The 18,473-nt window shown below is 35.6% G+C and overlaps 1 protein-coding gene across 1 annotated transcript; it reads left to right on the forward strand.

Annotated features, from left to right (window-relative positions):
- The first annotated feature begins 15,403 nt into the window (after positions 1-15,403).
- On the forward strand, positions 15,404-16,606 carry LOC114278719 (transcription elongation factor). The gene has a single exon (XM_028220820.2). The coding sequence runs from the start codon at positions 15,683-15,685 to the stop codon at positions 16,298-16,300; it is 618 nt and encodes a 205-aa protein (XP_028076621.2). The 5' UTR covers positions 15,404-15,682; the 3' UTR covers positions 16,301-16,606.
- The last annotated feature ends 1,867 nt before the right edge of the window (positions 16,607-18,473 follow it).

Below are 18,473 nucleotides of genomic sequence, written 5' to 3' on the forward strand. Positions count from 1 at the left end.
TTTTTTTTAAAAAAATTTTATTAAATTCCAAAAATATTTAAAAAAAAAACTCAGCATATTTTTCATATTTTTATATATTTATTATTTTTTAAATATTTTTTTTACAAATATTTTACTATTCAGATACATCTAAGTAAGGTATATCTAAAAAAGTAAAAAAATTATTTAATTTTTTTAAAATATTCATTAAAAATAAAAAATACGAAAAATAAAAAACTCAATTTCTAGAAAACTGAATTTACAAAACTGAAACCAAACACACTGATTAATTTTGGGATATCCCATCTCACAATTAAACCTACACCCACTACATCATGAATTAGGGTTTATGAGAACCCACCCCATCACCACCTATCCATCTTTCCCAAATCCCATTTGACTACCAACACTTCTCTGGCAATGGTAATATTCCGGCGGTACCAGTGACAACCCCTTGGCATAATATAAGTCCGAACATTACTTATTTATTTGGGATGGCGTTCTCGAATAAATAAGTAATGTTTAGGAATGCAGGTCCGAACATAAAAATTTCTTAACACATTGAACGGTCAAAATTATTAACACTTGCAGAAGTTTTCATTTTTTCAAGTTCAGGAATACAGGCCCGAACATTACTTATTTGTTTGGGAATTTCCCGAACAAATAAGTAATGTTCAGGAATGTAGGTCCGAATATGAAAATTTCTTAGCACATTGAACAGTCAAAATTATTAACGTTTGCAGAAGTTTTTATTTTTTCAAGTTCGGGAATACAGGCCCGAACATTACTTGTTCCGGATGGCATTCCCGAACAAATAAGTAATATTCGGGAATGTAAGTCCGAACATGGAAATTTCTTAACACATTGAATGGTAAAAAATTTTAACACTTGCAGAAGTTATTGGAAGTAGTCCAAACCCATTATTAGATTCAAAAATTATTCATTCATCGCGTAACTTTGATAATATTGCTGCGTAGTTCTATGTTAAACTCGCAATTTTATAAGAGTAATGCTATTAGCACCCCAAGAATTATTTTGGACCCCACATTTCTTTGGGCTCCACTTATAAATTTTGAAACTCTCAAAATTCTTTTTTCCCCTCAAATAATATCAAAATTATCTTTGTGAAAATATTCCGCCTATTGAATGCACATCCCCTACACCCACACCCCCCCCAAAAAAAACCTCTTTCAAAAAATCTAACAAAACCCGCCAAGAAGAAGAAGAGTCAATGTAATTACCGTGATAATGGTGGATGAGATAGCAGAGATAGTAATTATATTGGTTCTTCTTCTTCTTGGTGGGTTTTGTTAGGACTTTTTGGAAGATGTGCTTTTTTGGGGTGTGCATTCAATGGGTAAAATATTTTCACAATGATAATTTTGGTATTGTTTGGGAGGAAAAAGAAATTTTGAGGATTTTAAAATTTATAATTGGGGCACACAAATAAATGGGGATCCAAAATAATTCATGGGGTACTAATAACACCAATCAATATATATATACATATATTTAAATAAAATAAAATAATAATTAAAGAAACAAAAAAAAAGAAAAAAGAAAGAAAAGCATAAATAAATAAACAAAATATTGATTATTTCATGCTGTGAACAGTGCATTACCCCTAGGGTGTGTTTGTTTTGAAGGATTAGAGTATGGGATTAGACTATTAGTCCAATCGGACTAATAGTTCATTGTTTGTTTGAAAATTTTTGCTCCGGACTATTAGTCTCACAAATATGAGACTATCCTATCCCATGGGAGGAGGTGAGATAGAAACCATGGAATTGGTATCCTATGAGATTAATTTGTAAAATATCCATTTTATCCTCATGTTATTACTTAGCAAACAATTAGAAAATGGTAAAATAGTCTTTTGAACATTTATAAATTATTTTTTTAGTGTTGTTAATTTAAAATTAAATATGAAATAAAAAATTTAAATTATAAATTATAAATTTAATTTAATTAAAAATAATAAATTATAAATTATGGCCTTATAAATTAAAATTTTTTAGTGTTGTTAAAAAATTAAATTTACATATTAAATAAAATTATTTTTTTAGTGTTGTTAATTTAAAATTATATATTAAATAAAAAATATAAATTAAATTTATTTAAAAATAATAAATTATAAATTATGGCCTTATAAATTAAATTTTTTTAGTGTTGTTGAAAATTTATTTTATATATTATAAAATTATTTTTTTATTGTCGTTAATTTAAAATTATATATTAAATAGAAAATATAAATTATAAATTTAATTTAATTGAAAATAATAAATTAAAAATTATGGCCATATCAATTAAATTTTTTTAGTGTTGTTAAATTATAAATTGTAGATTACAAATTTAAAATTATATATTAAATAAAAATTATAAATTACAAGGGTAAAATAGTCTTTTGAACATTTATCCTTATCCAGTCCATCTAACCAAACATTGGATTCACTAAAAATAGTCCAATTCAGACATATAATCCCATGACTAAACAAACATAGGATACAAATCCAGTCCAACTAAATAGTCCGGAGACAATGTATCCCGTGACTAATAGTCCGATGGATTACAATCCCCCCTTATCTAGTCCGTCCAAACAAACACACCTCTAATCCCTTGTTTTTGGTTATCTCTCTTTTTCTCGATGGGGGCATCTTCCTCAGATATTTGGAGCTAATGTTGAACTAAAAACAATTGTAATAGAGACTCTCAATACATGATTGTTACAATTTCTACCCTCATCCCAATCATTCATAATATGAGACTTACACATATATAAATAAACCTCACATACATATCAAATACCAAGATCAAAATGAAGATCATGACACCTCAAAAAAAAAAAAAAAAAAAAAAGTCCCCAACATTTCTCAACCAAAAGCCATGTGCTACTTGCTACAAATTCATAAGATGCTATGTTTCAGTCCTTCCTGGCTCCCGTATTTTCTACAATGTATATGTATACTTTTTACTTTTTCTTTTTTCTTTTTTCGTTTTTACAACTTCAGCGACGATTTTCAGAAAAAAAAATCAGTCACACTCAGACAGCACTACAAATTGGACAAATAAAAAATAAAAAAGTCCCAAGTCCTAGAACCTGCCTTTTCCATTGCTTTCGGTGGTTTGCCTTTCACTTATAAAATATATAGTGCATAAAATTTAGGTAAGTTATCATGATTTTAATAGTTAAATTTAATTTTTATTAAATTTTATTTAAAATAATTTTTAGTATAATCGTTATTAAAAATATTTTTTTGATAATTTTTTACTTATGTCATTAAAAATTGACAGTCAATAACTTTTTTTAGTCACAATTTTTATAAATTACCGCTAAAATTTGCGATTAGTGATATTTTTCTGTGATGAATTTTTTAAACTGTAGCTAAAAATTAAAAATCACTGACTTTTTTGTTACGATTTTTTTAAACTATTGTTAAAATTTATAATTAGTGTCATTTTTTAATAATGTATGCTAAAAAATATTTGTACGAGAAAGAAATAAATCTTCTCGTATAATCCTGTTGATCAAGTCTGCGCTCCTCCAAACGTCATCGCTTTACTCCCTGAAAACACAAACGTAAGCTAGCCGGCGGGTGTGTGCTGGAAACCCCTCCGATACCTAAGTCAACAAAATAAACAAGTAGACAAAAGCTCTGTGTATTCAGGAATCAAAGTTGTGTTACCTTTCCATAGGTGATGTTGTAAGCTTTTATAGGTTCCGCGTGGCACAATCCTAGTAGGACTTTTACTCCTCCATGTAGAGTCCTCCTAGGATTCATACTCTTGAAAGATAATGCTTATCCTTCAACACCCCCCTCATTGCATTAACCAAGTAAGATGGTTCTACCATGATCAGACTTCAACATGACCGAGGTAAGCATGGCTATGCTAAGCCGCAGACTAGACCGAGATAACACTAGCTCGGCTCTTCCATTCACTGTTCTTACCTTGGCTCTTCTTAATGCTAACCATGGTATGTCTAGACCGGAATAACCAATACTCCGGTCCAAACCGGAATAACTTTGTGAGTGACGTCCAAACTTACCATAAGTTCTTTGGGACCGGAGTAACTTCAGGTCTCTCGCGGACCGGAGTAACTTTACACCTCTCTTGGGCCGGAGTAACTTCATGGCCCTTTTACTCAGCCCTTCGCAATATGGCCCATAACGGCCCATTACCCAGTGTCACAACCCAAACCCGCCCCTATGGGTTTAGCACCGTAACCGGCCAGTAATCCGAGATTACCGAAGGCCTGCTTAACAGTAATACAGTAAAACAGAGTACAGGGGCCTGGCGGAAACCAATATAGTAAATAAACAATGTCCAATGAGCTGTGACAGTCTGTATGCCAAAAGACTTTTCATATAAATATATACAGTCGGACAAAACAGTATGTACATATATACAATCACTCAGTTCAGGGACCTAATCCCTATTAAACAGTACAGTACAGTAAACAAAACAGTTACAGAGACAGAAAGGGGAACTAAAACACCCGTAAGCCATAACTTGACGGGCTCGGAATCTCGCAGTGAGGCACAGTGGTTGGCTTGACAAAACTGGAGCTTATCCCGACGCTTCTAACCACGGTCTGGTGCCTGTGTACCTACATATATATATATATATATATGAGCAGTGAGCTAAAGCCCAGTGAATAGCATAATGCGTAAAGCTGTTAAGAATGAATGTCCTTTTCGTATTGAAAACAGTCAGTTAATTCAGTATATCAGTCATTCAGTCATAACAGTCATATGTGGTACATCCATTAGCATAACAGTACAGTAAACAGTAGGTCTTAAAAGACCGAACAGTAAATGATGGCCATCAATCAGTAACAGTAGTGGTTCCAACAACGGAACCGACAGAGATCTCTGTAACAGTAACAGTAAACAGTAGTTGCTAAGGATGCCACAATACAGTTCAGAATATAGGACATACATTCATTCAATTAACAGTATCAGTTCAGAAAGTAGTACAGCTCAATTGTTCAGAAGATAATTATTTTGAACATATCTTTACACAGTTGGTACTCACAGAGTTCTGGGCTACAGTAAAGCTTGAGCGCGTCCCCAGTTGCCAACCCTACACAGTTTACAGATTGAACACACACTAAGCTACACAGTTGGGAAAGATAATAACTTAATCCCTAATTTGCCTCGGTGTGGTTCTACATCTATATCCTCATTAAGATGCCTTAAACTAGGCCTAATAATACCTAGGATGAGATGATGATGCAAAGATGCACTTTAAAAGCATTTTCAGAATTTTCAGAAAACAGGGATCCCGCTCGAGCGTAGGTTAATCCGCTCGAGCATAGAATTACCCGCTCGAGCGTTCAGCAAAACAGTCAAAAGTGCTGGATTGGTGAAAATCACGCTCGATTGGGCGCTCGACACCCGCTCGAGCGTCAATTATTTCACTCGAGCGGACTTCAAAACAGTGCAAAGTACTGGGAGCACGAATTTCACGCTCGAGCGCCAGTCACCCCGCTCGAGCGTGAGTTCAAAATCTAGAATTTCCAGATTTGAACTTCAAGCTCAAAACCAAGTTCAAACGCATCAAAACCAATCCTCTTGGGCTAATTTTCTAGAAAACTCCTCAAAACTCATAGTTTAACATGATTCAAAGCTCAATTTGTAAAATCAAAGCCCAAGGGAAGATCAATTAAGCACAATTTCAAACCATCTTTCAAGAACATAATCCAAGCATGACATGCATGAGTTTAGCTAGCTTCCAAGCTTCCAAAACATGCTCCAAGGAGCCAATTCTTTCCAAAACAAGATGAAATCATGGACTTCACATAATTATGAGCATGCATGTGACAATTTTCCATGGAATCAACTCAAAATTCAATAATATAGGCATGCATGCATGAATTAAGCTATAATTCAACAATTAAGAGCCATAACTTGGCGCTAGATTTCAACTTGCTCTAAAACCATGCAAGAACCAATTGAATTCACTAACAAGAGGGTAGTTACACTACCTTAGGTCTTGTAGTTTAAGAATGGAAGCACAATTTTGAAATCAACCTTCAATTCTTCAAGTTTCTAAGCAAATCAACAAGGACAATTCAATTCTTCTCCCTTTCTTTCTCTTGGTCGGCTAAGGCAAGGGAGATGAGCTGATGAAATGTTTGCCTAAGTGTATAGTAAGGCTCACATATGGTCAATGAAGTGGCCCACTCATAATGGCAAAGTTGTAGATAAGCCTAACTCTTTAATTAGCTTTACTTAATCCAGTTTAATCATACTAAATCAAATTTCAGGTAAATACGCCATAAAATCATATAAATTCTAAGGATCACAAATCATCAATTAATTTCAGATTCGGCCGCCGATAAGGCCTCTAATTCGCAATTTAAACACAAAGACATGAACAGATAATCAAACAGTCAACAGATAGGCATACAATTAAACAGATATATTTAATCAATTCAGTTCCAGATTTCAGTCAGTCAGTTCAGTACTTCAATCAGTTCGATTACCAATCATAATCAGTCTTAATTTAGCAGTAATCAGTGGTTAATCGGTAAACAGTGACGAGGGTTGTTACACCCAACTCGGCCCAATTTATAAGTATAAATTACCCTCTCAATTGCCCCTTAATTCCATCTGCGTAGCATGATAGGGATTACTTGTTACCAGCCGAGCTAAAAAATTTCTGAATTCCAACCAGGCTAAAACCATTTAGCTTTTCCAGCCGGGTAAAAGACCCATTTAGCCTTTCCAGCCGGGCTAAAAATCATTTTAGCCTTTCCAGCCGAGCTAAATTCACACCGAGCTGTACCTGTTCGGTCAAAACGTCTCTTCAATCTCAGCAACTGAATCGCTTCTCATTCTTATGACACGTGGCCCCCTCTGATTGGCCCAATGCAGCTGTCACGCCGTCTTCGTACTCCGTGAATTTTGAACTGTTCCCGCCTCTGGTCCTTGCATCAAAACAAAACTCTTTGTTTTTTGAATCATTCACCACACTATTCATTTCCTCATCTCTCTCTCTCGTTCCTGAGCTTATTCAACCTTGAACTTGCTGAGTTTTGTGTTCTTAACTACCGTTGCTTCCATCTCCGATTTCTTCCTCTTGACCTGGTAAGTTTGCTCAAATCTGCCTTGTTTTTGTTGTTTTCACATTTGCTTTTACAATACATGTATTTTGTGTGTTTTTTCAAAAACACATACCTTTCTTTTCTGTAATAGAACCTCTGGCTTTTCAAGAATAAATTGAAACACTGATTTTGATCCAAAATCACTGTACAACCGAAGTAAAAAGTAGTTTGTAGTTGATGTCACTCTAGCTAGGCCATTCAACCGAACTAACACTTTACGTTATAACAATAGTTTCAACAAGTCAAACCACCTCTTATTTTAACTCAGCCGAGCTAGCAATCCGCACTAAGTCAGCGTAATAATGTGTCTGTTAGTCTCAACCACGACCGAGCTATAACTTGGGGCTAACCCAGCCTTCGTAGTTCAAACCGAACTAAGAGCGCTGCCCTTAGAGGTTTAACCGGGCTAACACTAATCTTTGCACAAAACAAAATAACGAACCCTTTGCACAAACTAAGATACCAAATTCTTTCTCCAAACCGAGCTAGGACTATATTTATCTTGCCCCTTTTTGTTCTTTTAGCACGGTCCCACGAGCTGTGCTTAACATCTCTTTTTTCACTTTGCAGACTTTAGGTTGCCCAGGCACTCCTTTGAGCGCTCAACCGAACTACTCAGCACCTTTCTCCGACCGAGCTAGCACAAGCTTAATTTATTCGTAACTTAAAAGAGAATGGGTAAATATAGGTTCTTGGTAGATACACCGGGGGGTTTGGCCGAATTCCGAAAGGATTATAACATTCCTGATGACGTCCATCTCACCTTAGCTGAACAAGATATCATACATTGAGGGAACCCCGATTTTGTTCCCTTCATCCTCCTTTCCATTGTAGAAACCGGCCTAAGATTCCCTGTTCAGCCCTTACTTTGTGAATTCCTTAGGCAAACTAGGATATGCCCAACTCAGCTTTCCACAAACTCATACCGCATAATTAACGGTATAGCCGAGCTAAACCGCCGAGCTGGTATTAACTCTTTCATCAATATTCAATAGGATCAAAAGAAGATGACTGGGTCTACTTTCTAAGAATATGCCGTCGTCGAGAGAAAATAAAAACGGACACACCGGATAAAGACTTGAACGATGATGATTTCTTCTGGGTTTCTGGGAACTTTGAAGACCACGAAGCCCAGATTCCTGGTGACCGAATAAACCGGAATAGAGGAACCACTGGTATAATTACCTCAGCTCTATTGCATGCTTCTCTTTATTTCAGTCTCCTATTTCTGAACCGAACTAACACTTGCCTTCTTTATGCAGATTCAGCCCACCTTAAGTCATTATACAGTTACCCCAACCTAGGCACATTCGCGCCGCACTACGATACCCTGAAAAAAGCTGGGCCAAACTACTGAATTTTGAGCCGACGTATAGATATAGCAACCGATGAAAAGCCAGAGTAACATATTTTTTGCTAGAGGCCTCTCCTGAACCGGACCCGACCTTGCCATAAATCAACCTAGTTCGTACTACTGCTGAAGAAGAAATGGCGAAAAGGAATAGAGTAAGGGCCGTCCTAACCGAAACCAACCGAGTCGAGGTACCACCGTCTAACCAGGCTCAGGAGACCGTGGTGGCCCTTCCGTCTCAACAACCGTCCTCATCTCGCCCAAACAAGTGTTCCCGGACTACCCAAACCGAGCAACGCCTAGTTGATGAAGACGAAACCCTTCTTCCACCAAGCCCTCCACCGAGCCCGCAACCGGAGCACTCCGACCGGGCTGGCTTCTGCAAGTGGGCGCCCAAAATCACTTTTCAAAACCGAGCTATTCAGGATACTGACTCGGTGGTCGCTGAGAAGGATCACATGATGGATTCAATCTTGCCAGGAGTGTTTGCCTTCCAGCAAACATGGAGTATCACAAAAATCTGACCGAACTAAAAGCCATTCGTTCGGCCACGAAATCCATGGTGCTTGTAAGTAGCTTTTTCTGTTAATCTTTTTAATTTGCACAACTTTTATCTCGATTTGATTACAAGTCTCCCCTTTTTTTTGCAGGCTATGCAGAAGAGCCATATCGCTCACAAGCGAGTGCTTGAACTCCGCAAGACTACAAGGCAAGCGCTGGCCGAAGTAACCGAAAAAACTGCCGAACTAGAAGAAGCCAGGAAACAAATAGCCGAGCTAAATTCCGAGAATGGTCGTCCGGCCGGACTTGTTAGCTCGGCTGAAGCAGAAAAACAAAAAGCTGCAGCCGTGATCAAAGACAAATATTTGCGCGAACTTGCTAAACTTGAGGGCAAGAAAAACACCGAGATAGAGCAGCTGAAGAAGGATGCTGATGATGCCGAGCTCCGAGGTTTCAAGGAGGGGGAGGCGACTTACATTAAACAATGTGAAGCTGCCAAGGATCTCTTCTTCAAGTGCGGTTGGAGGCCGACTGTAGAGCAGCTCGGTCACGATCCAGGGACCGAGGTCTTCAATACTCCAGCATACTTCATTCTGGGCTCTATGGCGGAATATGCTGCCGCTCTTTAGCAACAATTTCTTGAGGACTCAGATGATGAAGAAGAAGCCGTGCCAAAGGATACTTCGGTTGTCAATGACCTTGTCGAACAATTAGTTCGGTTGGAGCCATTGGTGGAAGACCTGACCAACGAGCTGCCTACTGAAACCGTTTATCCAACTGAGACCGCGCTACCAAATGAAACCGGGCTCCGTGTAGATATTGATGCCGATCTTGATGACCTGTTTGACTGACTTTGTATTTTTCTTCCTTTTGTTAGAAAAAAAAGTTTGTAACCAGGTTGGGGCCCCTCCTTCAATGTATTTATCCAAGTGACCGGCAGCCACCAACTCCTCCAGATGCTGTCTCAATGGCATGCAATTTTCAGTGCGGTGCCCTTTTCTTTGTGGAAGGTGTATCGCGATCTTTCGTCGTAGTGTTTCTGTGCTTCTCCTAGCTTAGCTGGCCATCTGATGAAAGGTTCATCGCGTATTTCGCTCAGAATCCGGTAGATCGGTTTCTTGAATACCGTGGTTATAGCAGTGCGGACTCTCAACCATCTTTTATCCTGGTCCTCTCTGTTGTCTCGCCTGCCTCGTCCGTTTTTGTTCGAACGTTCTACCGCGTTGATCTTTGCTGTGGTCTTTTTATCTGGTATTGCGGTCGTGCCAGATTTTGTTTTGGCACGGGTGCCATCCTCTTCCACCATGATGTGCCGATGCACTCTTTCCATCAAGGCCTCTATGGTGAGGGGCGGTGTCATGGTGATTGAGTCCCTTAGTCTGTTTCCGACTGGAAGGCCTCTTTTGTACTGTGCAATGGCGAGATTGGTGGGGCAGTCCCCAATCTGGTTGAATGTCTCCCAGTAGCGACTATTGTAGGATCTTAGTGTCTCCTTTTTGCCCATGTCGATGGAGAGTAACTGGTTAATCTCTACCGGGGTTTTGGTGTTTGTTCTGAACCTTGTGACGAACGCCTCCACCAATTGTGCCCAGGAGGCTATGCTGCCTTCTGGAAGTTTTTCGAACCAAGTCAAGCCTAGGTCGCCAAGGCTTGATGGGAAGAGGATGTACATTAAAGCCTCGTTTCGCCGATATACCGCCATAACCTGGCGGAAGTGGCTTAGGTGTATGTAGGGGTCCGTCTGCCCCTCGTACGTGGTGAATTTGGGTTAAAGGAAACCTGAAGGAAGGGGCGCATTTTCAATTGCCGGAACAAACGGCGAGGTCTGTAGCCTTGCTAATGCTTTGTCCGTTGGTTCGTAGGCAGGGCGTGGTAACGACATTCCGACCTCGACGCTTCTATGCGTTCGAGGAGCCAACCGCTGAAGGGCAGATACCCTGCGAGGGTTGCGCGCCCTAGTATCCTCCTTCCATCGTGCCTTTTCTTCCAACATGTTCCGCAAATTGGACGATCTTGGCAACTCCGTCTGCCTGGATGATGTCTGGTGCGAGCGCGAGGGTCGATAAGTACTTCTCTCCGTATAAGACCTCAATGATCTCGTTCTCTCAGACATGGAGAAACGAGTTCTGGAGGTTCTGGATTGAGTATCGCTTGTCTTGAGGCTTCTATTCTCTGCTTGTGATGCTGTGGAATGCCTTCCACGGTCTTCTGAGCGGCAATGGGGCGCCTTGCTTTTGCGCCCCTCTCCTGTCGCCACTCCTTTTCCCTTCATCTGGCGCTTCATGGCCTCCATGTCCGCCGCCATCTTCCTTATTAATTCATCTTGCTCCTTCACGCGGTCCTCCAGAACTTGAGGATCAATCCTCCGCCTTTGTCTGTCAGTACTTCGTGAACGAGAGTGACGGGGGCTGTTAGTCCGCCTCTTCCCCCTTGTATCCCTCCTGGGATTTTGTCGCTGTGGCTCTAAGTCCGCCATGGAAGGGATAGAAGGTAGGCCTTCGCGTCTTGCACCCCCTCTGGTGTTTGTCCGTCAATGGCGGACTGCGGCAAATCTTCGTTGTGCGCCATTGCTTCTAAAAAGGAAAAGCTTGATCAAGAGGTTTTGTTCTTGTTTGAATTCCCACAGATGGCGCCAATTGTACGGGAAAGAAATAAATCTTCTCGTATAATCCTGTTGATCAAGTCTGCGCTCCTCCAAACGTTGTCGCTTTACTCCCTGAAAACACAAACGTGAGCTAGCCGGCGGGTGTGTGCCGGAAACGCCTCCGATGCCTAAGTCAGCAAGATAGACAAGTAGACAAAAGCTCTGTGTATTCAGGAATCAAAGTTGTGTTACCTCTCCATAGGTGATGTTGTAAGCTTTTATAGGTTTCGCGTGGTACAATCCTAGTAGGACTTTTACTCCTCCATGTAGAGTCCTCCTAGGATTCATACTCCTGAAAGATAATGCTTATCCTTCAACACCCCCCTCACTGCATTAACCAAGTGAGATGGTTCTACCATGGTCAGACTTCAACATGACCGAGGTAAGCATGGCTATGCTAAGCCGCAGACTAGACCGAGATAACACTAGCTCGGCTCTTCCATTCACTGCTCTTACCTTGGCTCTTCTTAATGCTAACCATGGTATGTCTAGACCGAAATAACCAATACTCCGGTCCAAACCGGAATAACTTTGTGAGTGACGTCCAAACTTACCATAAGCTCTTTGGGACCAGAGTAACTTTAGGTCTCTCGCGGACCGGAGTAACTTTACACCTCTCTTGGGCCGGAGTAACTTTACACCTCTCTTGGGTCGGAGTAACTTCATGACCCTTTTACTCAGCCCTTCGCAATGTGGCCCATAACGGCCCATTACTCAGCTCGGCCCAATTTATAAGTATAAATTACCCTCTCAATATTATTAATCATTATAGGATCTATTGAATAATAAATTTATTTAGTAAGATCTACGCATAAGTCTTCTTACATTTTAAACACAATAAGTTTGTGATCAATATTTAGGCCTAGTTTGGGAAGACTAAATAAGTGTACTTTTTGACTTTTTATGAAATATGAGTTGAGTTTGGGTTGGGTTTGAAGTGATGTGTTAGAGAGGTGATATGATTTAAATAAGATGATGTGACTTAAATAGGATAATAACTTTTGACTTTTTATCTTTTTTAAATCATGTCAAACTTAGCCTTGTTTTGAGAGCAACAAGATGAATTACTTGAGTGTATTTTTATTTATTTTTTGATAAATCAAAAAAGTCGGGAACCAATCCCACTAACGGAGGACTTGGCCCAGTTAAAGTTGCAGAAGAATCCCGTATAAACTAATCAAAAAATTATTTTCACCAGGAGGTTTCGAAATCTTAGAGGAACACCACTCCAAATCCTAGACCTTGACAATGACCACTAAGCTAACCTTGGGCTATGTATATCTTTTATGTTTTATTTGTTTGCGTGTAATATGTTTTTTCACATATTATGAAGGGCAAATTACATATATATTTCCCTTGAGATTTAGTTAAATTATAGATATTTTTTAAAATTTTAAAAATTATAAATATCCTTTTGAGGTTTATATTTTCATAATAAATTCTCCCTTAAAATTTATATTTTCATAACAATTTACTTTCAATTTATTATGTAAATAATACTTTCAGAGAAATATCCGTAATTTTTCAAATCTCAGAAAATATCGGTAATTTTGTTAAATCTCGAGGGTATATGTGATTTGCCCTATTGTGAAAGTGGTTCCATCATTGACCCTTTTAGCTTTAGAAAAATAAAGAACAATTTCAGTAGATGCTTGTAGGGAAATTCTGCTGTACACACTTTTATTATATGTATCTTTAACTTATATTATTTTTTTCTTTAGTTATAATTAATTTTTTTATTAATTATGATTTTATTTTAATAATAATTTATGAGATCTTTGATTATATTTTATATGTTATTTGGTTATAAATTTTTTAATTATGACTCAAAAATTATAAAATTATACTATTTTTTTAATTATAAGGTACATAAGGTATACCATGTGTGTATTATAATATTTTCCATGTTTGTAAAATAAATTTTAAATTAGTGATAAGTTTTACCAAATTTAATAATTAAAATTATAAATTTTTCATTAGTGAGTAATTATTTTTAAAAGATAACATCGATATGTAATTTTTTCAAAAATATAAATAAATAAAAAATGAAAAATTGTTGCTATCTTCTTTTTTATGACAAAAAAAGTTGATGTAACCCATCAAGAAATCTTCTCTTTTTCACCTACGTGGCACGACCAAGATATTTTTCTGGTTAATTATGTAATTTTTTCAAAAATAAAATCAAATAAGACAAAAATATAAATAAAAAAAAATGAAAAATTGTTGCTACCTTTCTTTTTGGGCAAATTACAAACACCTCCTTTGAGGTTTGGTGAAAATATAAATTTTTCTCTGAGGTTTGAGAAATTACATCCGACCCCTGAGATTTATATTTTCATAACAAATTACCTCCTGCGGTTTTTATTTTCATACAGATTCTTCCTTAATTTTTCTTAATTTATTATGAAAATTTGACCCTTCAAAAATAATTTATAATTTCTTAAATTTCAAAAAAAAATTTATATTTTTACCAAATTTCGAATGGTGCTTGTAATTTGTCTTTTCTTTTTTATGCCAAAAAAGTTGATGTAACCCATCAAGAAATCTTCTCTTTTTCACCTACGTGGCACGGCCAAGATATTTTTCTGGTTAATCATGATTTGTACAATTATTTAGGTTGTTTTCGGTTAAAAGTTAATTATTTGATTTTTTTTTAAATATAATCTAAAATAAATTAAAAGATAAAAGATAATTTTCAATCATCTTCCTAAATAGCCTTTAGTAAAATAATGCATTACAGTATTTATAAAAATGTGAAATTATTATACTATTAATAAGAGTCATCATACAAATTTCACACATTTTTAGCAATTTGAATTTGTACAAAACTAATTGACGTCTGAAATACTTCCAAATTTGTATAAAAAGCTTGAGAAGTCAAATAGTTAAACTACTTCATTTAATTTTTGAAGGGTAATGCATCTAAACAAAGTTTATAAAATATCAAATGCTAGACTTGATTCTGATTATTGAATTATCGATCATCAACTTATCTAAAAATTTATGTGGGTAGGCTCAGTTTCATAAGTGGCCAAATATTCATGTTCTTTTCTTCAAACTCAAAAAGGCAAATGTTGCTTTCGTTATTGGTAAACAATATATATTACTCTCATGATCAAGTCTGATTTTTTTATGGGCAAATTACGCTAACTGTTTCTGTAGTTTAGGACTTGTGTTATTTTAGTCTCTGATTTTTTAATTGTGACACATTTGACTCTAAATTTTGAATCATGTTCCAAATAAGGACAATTGAACATACCATTGCTTAATTTCAAGGGCAAAATCGTCAATTTGATAAAATATAAATTAATTTGATAAAAATAAATGTCAAAAAAATATTTTAAAATTTTTAAAAATTATTTCTACACACCAAAAATAAAATTATGTAAACTTGATAAAAATTAATAAAAATTACATGATTAATTTTTAAATATTAATTTTACATGATCATCATCCAAATACATAATAAAAATTAATTTAGTAAAAAAAATAAATAAATGTCTAAAAGATTTATTAATTTTATCTTTAGTAGGTAGAAATAATTTTTTGACATTTATTTTTGTCAAATTAATTTATATTTTATTAAATTGACGATTTTGTCATTGAAAAATCTAATAGTATCTTCAATTGTCCTTATTTAGAATAAGATTTAAAATTCAGAGTTAAATATGTTATAATTAAAAAATTAGGAATTAAAATGACATAAATTTCAAACTATAAAGTTTTTTTTTTGGGGGGGGGGGGGGGGGGGGGTGGGGGTGGGGGAACCTAGAGGAGATTACTTAGTGAGGAGGTTTGCTTTTTCAACTTTCTTAATCACGAGGCATCCACTTTAATTTAAACTAGTTGAGAGTTTGAGTCCGTGAGTAGGTGCTTCTATAAAAGCCCATCAAAAGACTATAGTCCTTCCTCATGTCCAACACTTGTACTGCATGCATTTACATTTGATTACATAAACGGAGGCTAGAACTTCCAGATTTCATTTCCATTTCAGTTGTTTTATTCTTCATATATATATTTTTTTTGGTGCAAAATATTTTTGGGTTTTGGTTGGTCTATCGTGAAATTGATTAATTTCTTCCACTTCCAGTAAGGAAAAATGAAGAACAGCAGTGCTTCAATTTTCTTGAAACACATCATCTCTGTGTTATGCTCCATTACTAAAGCTAAATCGATGGCCATTAGAAACAAAACCAGTGCCCTGAAAGCTCGACTTATAGTATTATCGCTGTTGAAGAACAAGAAGTTTTCGCTAGGTTCAATCTCTCAGAAGATTCAAGGAATCCTAGGGCACCAAGACAAGAGAGGCGATGACGAAGAAGACAATGACCAAAACAAGGCCATTGTGCTCTACAATGCCTTGGAGTCGGTGCCTTCGAGCTCAAGTCACACCCATCTGGTTGAAGAAGGTGATCAGGAGGATCAATACTACTACAATTACAATTATGAAGAAGAAGATGGTGATGACAAGTATCCAGATCTGACGCACTCGCTTTTCGAGGAGGAGGAGGAGGAGGATGAGCTGGACTCAGGTGATCCTAACGGATCGGTTATTGATTTGGTGAAGAATTCAAAGGAAGGAGGAGAGGATTTCAAGCTCGAAGATGAGATAGATCAGGTTGCAGACTTGTTCATCATGAAGTTTCATAAACGTATGCGCATGCAGAAGCTGGCCTCCTTCAAGAGGTACCAAGAGATGCTCCAGAGAGGCGTTTAATCAACCATCCATGACATGACTATACATACACAAACATATATATATATATATATATTATGTATGTATTTGTATGTACTATATAAGCAAAGCAGCTTCAATTTAGAAAGGTGATTGATGATAGACCGGCCCTTCACATTACTTGTTAACTACGTACCTGCAGCTGCCATGAATCTAAAAGCTGTTTCGTCCTCTGGGGTTTTGTTCTAAAAACTTCCTTGTTAATTTGGGTCATGGAGCTTGGACACCCCCCGACTGAATTTTCCTAAAGACTTTTCCTTATAATAAAATAATACGTTATTTTATTTATTTCTTTCTTTCTTTCCTCGGTGATTGCTAGAAGTCTGTCTTTAATTAGTTTTTATTTTTAGGATAAATTACAAAATTTCTCTTTGGTTTAGAGAAATTATACGCTACCCACAAAATTTGACAAAATTATATTGACATCCCTTAAACTTTTGACTTGTATAACAAGTCAGTTCCTTAAGGTCATGTTTGTTTGATTCCATAAATGAAAGGATTGGATTAGCAATCTTGTGAGCCCTAAATAATCATGTTTGGTTGACAAAAATAAAAAAGAACCAATAGTCTCATGAGATTATCAATACACCCACATAGTGGGATTAGCTTTCCCATAGGAGACACTACAAGAAAAAGCATTTTTGCCGACCACTTTTAGCTACCAAAACTAATTCAGTCGCCAAAAGTCACGGAATTGGCTACCAAAAATAATATTAGTCGGCAAAAGTCAACTTTTTAGCTACTAATTTTTTTTAGTAGGGGAATGTTGATTATTGGCTACTAAAAAAAATTTAGTAGCTAAAGATATTACAATTGGCGACTAAAACAATTTTTGGTAGCTAAACATATGACAATTGGCGACTAAATAAAAATTTAGTAGCCGTAGAGGTACCTTTAGCTACTAAATTATTTGGTAGCCGAATGAAAATAAAAAAATTAATTTTTAATCTTTCCCGACCAAACTTTTGGTCGCCAAATGTCAAGTTTCGGCGACAATTTTTTTTAGTCGCGGTATACCTACTTTCGGCTACTAAATTGTTTGGTAGCCGAATGAAAATAAAAAAATTAATTTTAATCTTTCCCGACCAAACTTTTGGTCGCCAAATGTCAAGTTTCGGCGACAAAATTTCTTTTAGTCGCTGTATACCTACTTTCGGCTACTAAATTGTTTGGTAGCCGAATGAAATTAAGAAAATTAATTATTTTTATTTTATTTTTATTAAGAGGTTGTACACCCACCATCCAAAAATATTAATATCTTATTTTTTTTTATTATCTCAAAATATTAATTTTTTAAAAAAATTAATTATTAAAATAATATGAATTTCTTATTTTGTCCTTTTTTTAAATCCATTAATAATATAAAAAGTACAATTATGACAATTGATATGTCTAAAAAAATATACTATCAAAAGGTAATTTTGAAAAATTAATATTTTTAAAATGTAATAATTGTATTATAAAAAGAAATTAAATTCTGAAAATAGATTATTATTTTTAGATGGAAGAAGTAGTCGGCTTTCATTTGATGGTTGAACACATCTTTTAATAATTGGGCCCTCACGCGAAAGGTATGCTAATATGGGCAACTTGTTATTGTCTGTTTGTCGATAGTTTTACATTGCAAAAATTTAAAGGCATAGTTACAGGTTAGTCTGATGAATTTAATTTTTAATAATAAATTTATTATTTTTAAAAAGTACAATTAAACTATTTATACTTTTTACATCATCATATTTCAATAACACTAATAAATTAAGAATAAATCAAAATTCACAAATAAAAGACAAAATATACCAATTATTTATCATTTTAATAAATTTTTCAATATTATTACTAGTACTAATGAAATAATCATTTCACAGACACAAAACATATATTTAAAAAGTTTTAAAAAAATTTCATTATCAAAACGAGGGCTAAGTGTGTAAAAAAAATTCACTCATGACTTATGAGTAAATAAATCTGATTTGTAAGACTTATTGATATTATTTCAAATTTTAAAATTTTTCTTAATTTTTTAATAATTAATTTTTTCAACTTTTTAAAATTATTTTTACGTTATACACGGTTAACAATAATCAAACACTATTGTTAATTTAAATTTGGAGGGAGACATTTCTAATTTAAATTTGAGGGATTTATAAAAGTAATT

Source organism: Camellia sinensis, chromosome 10 (genome assembly GCF_055761805.1).
Source record: "Camellia sinensis isolate YWXY chromosome 10, ASM5576180v1, whole genome shotgun sequence".
NCBI classification, from domain to species: domain Eukaryota; kingdom Viridiplantae; phylum Streptophyta; class Magnoliopsida; order Ericales; family Theaceae; genus Camellia; species Camellia sinensis.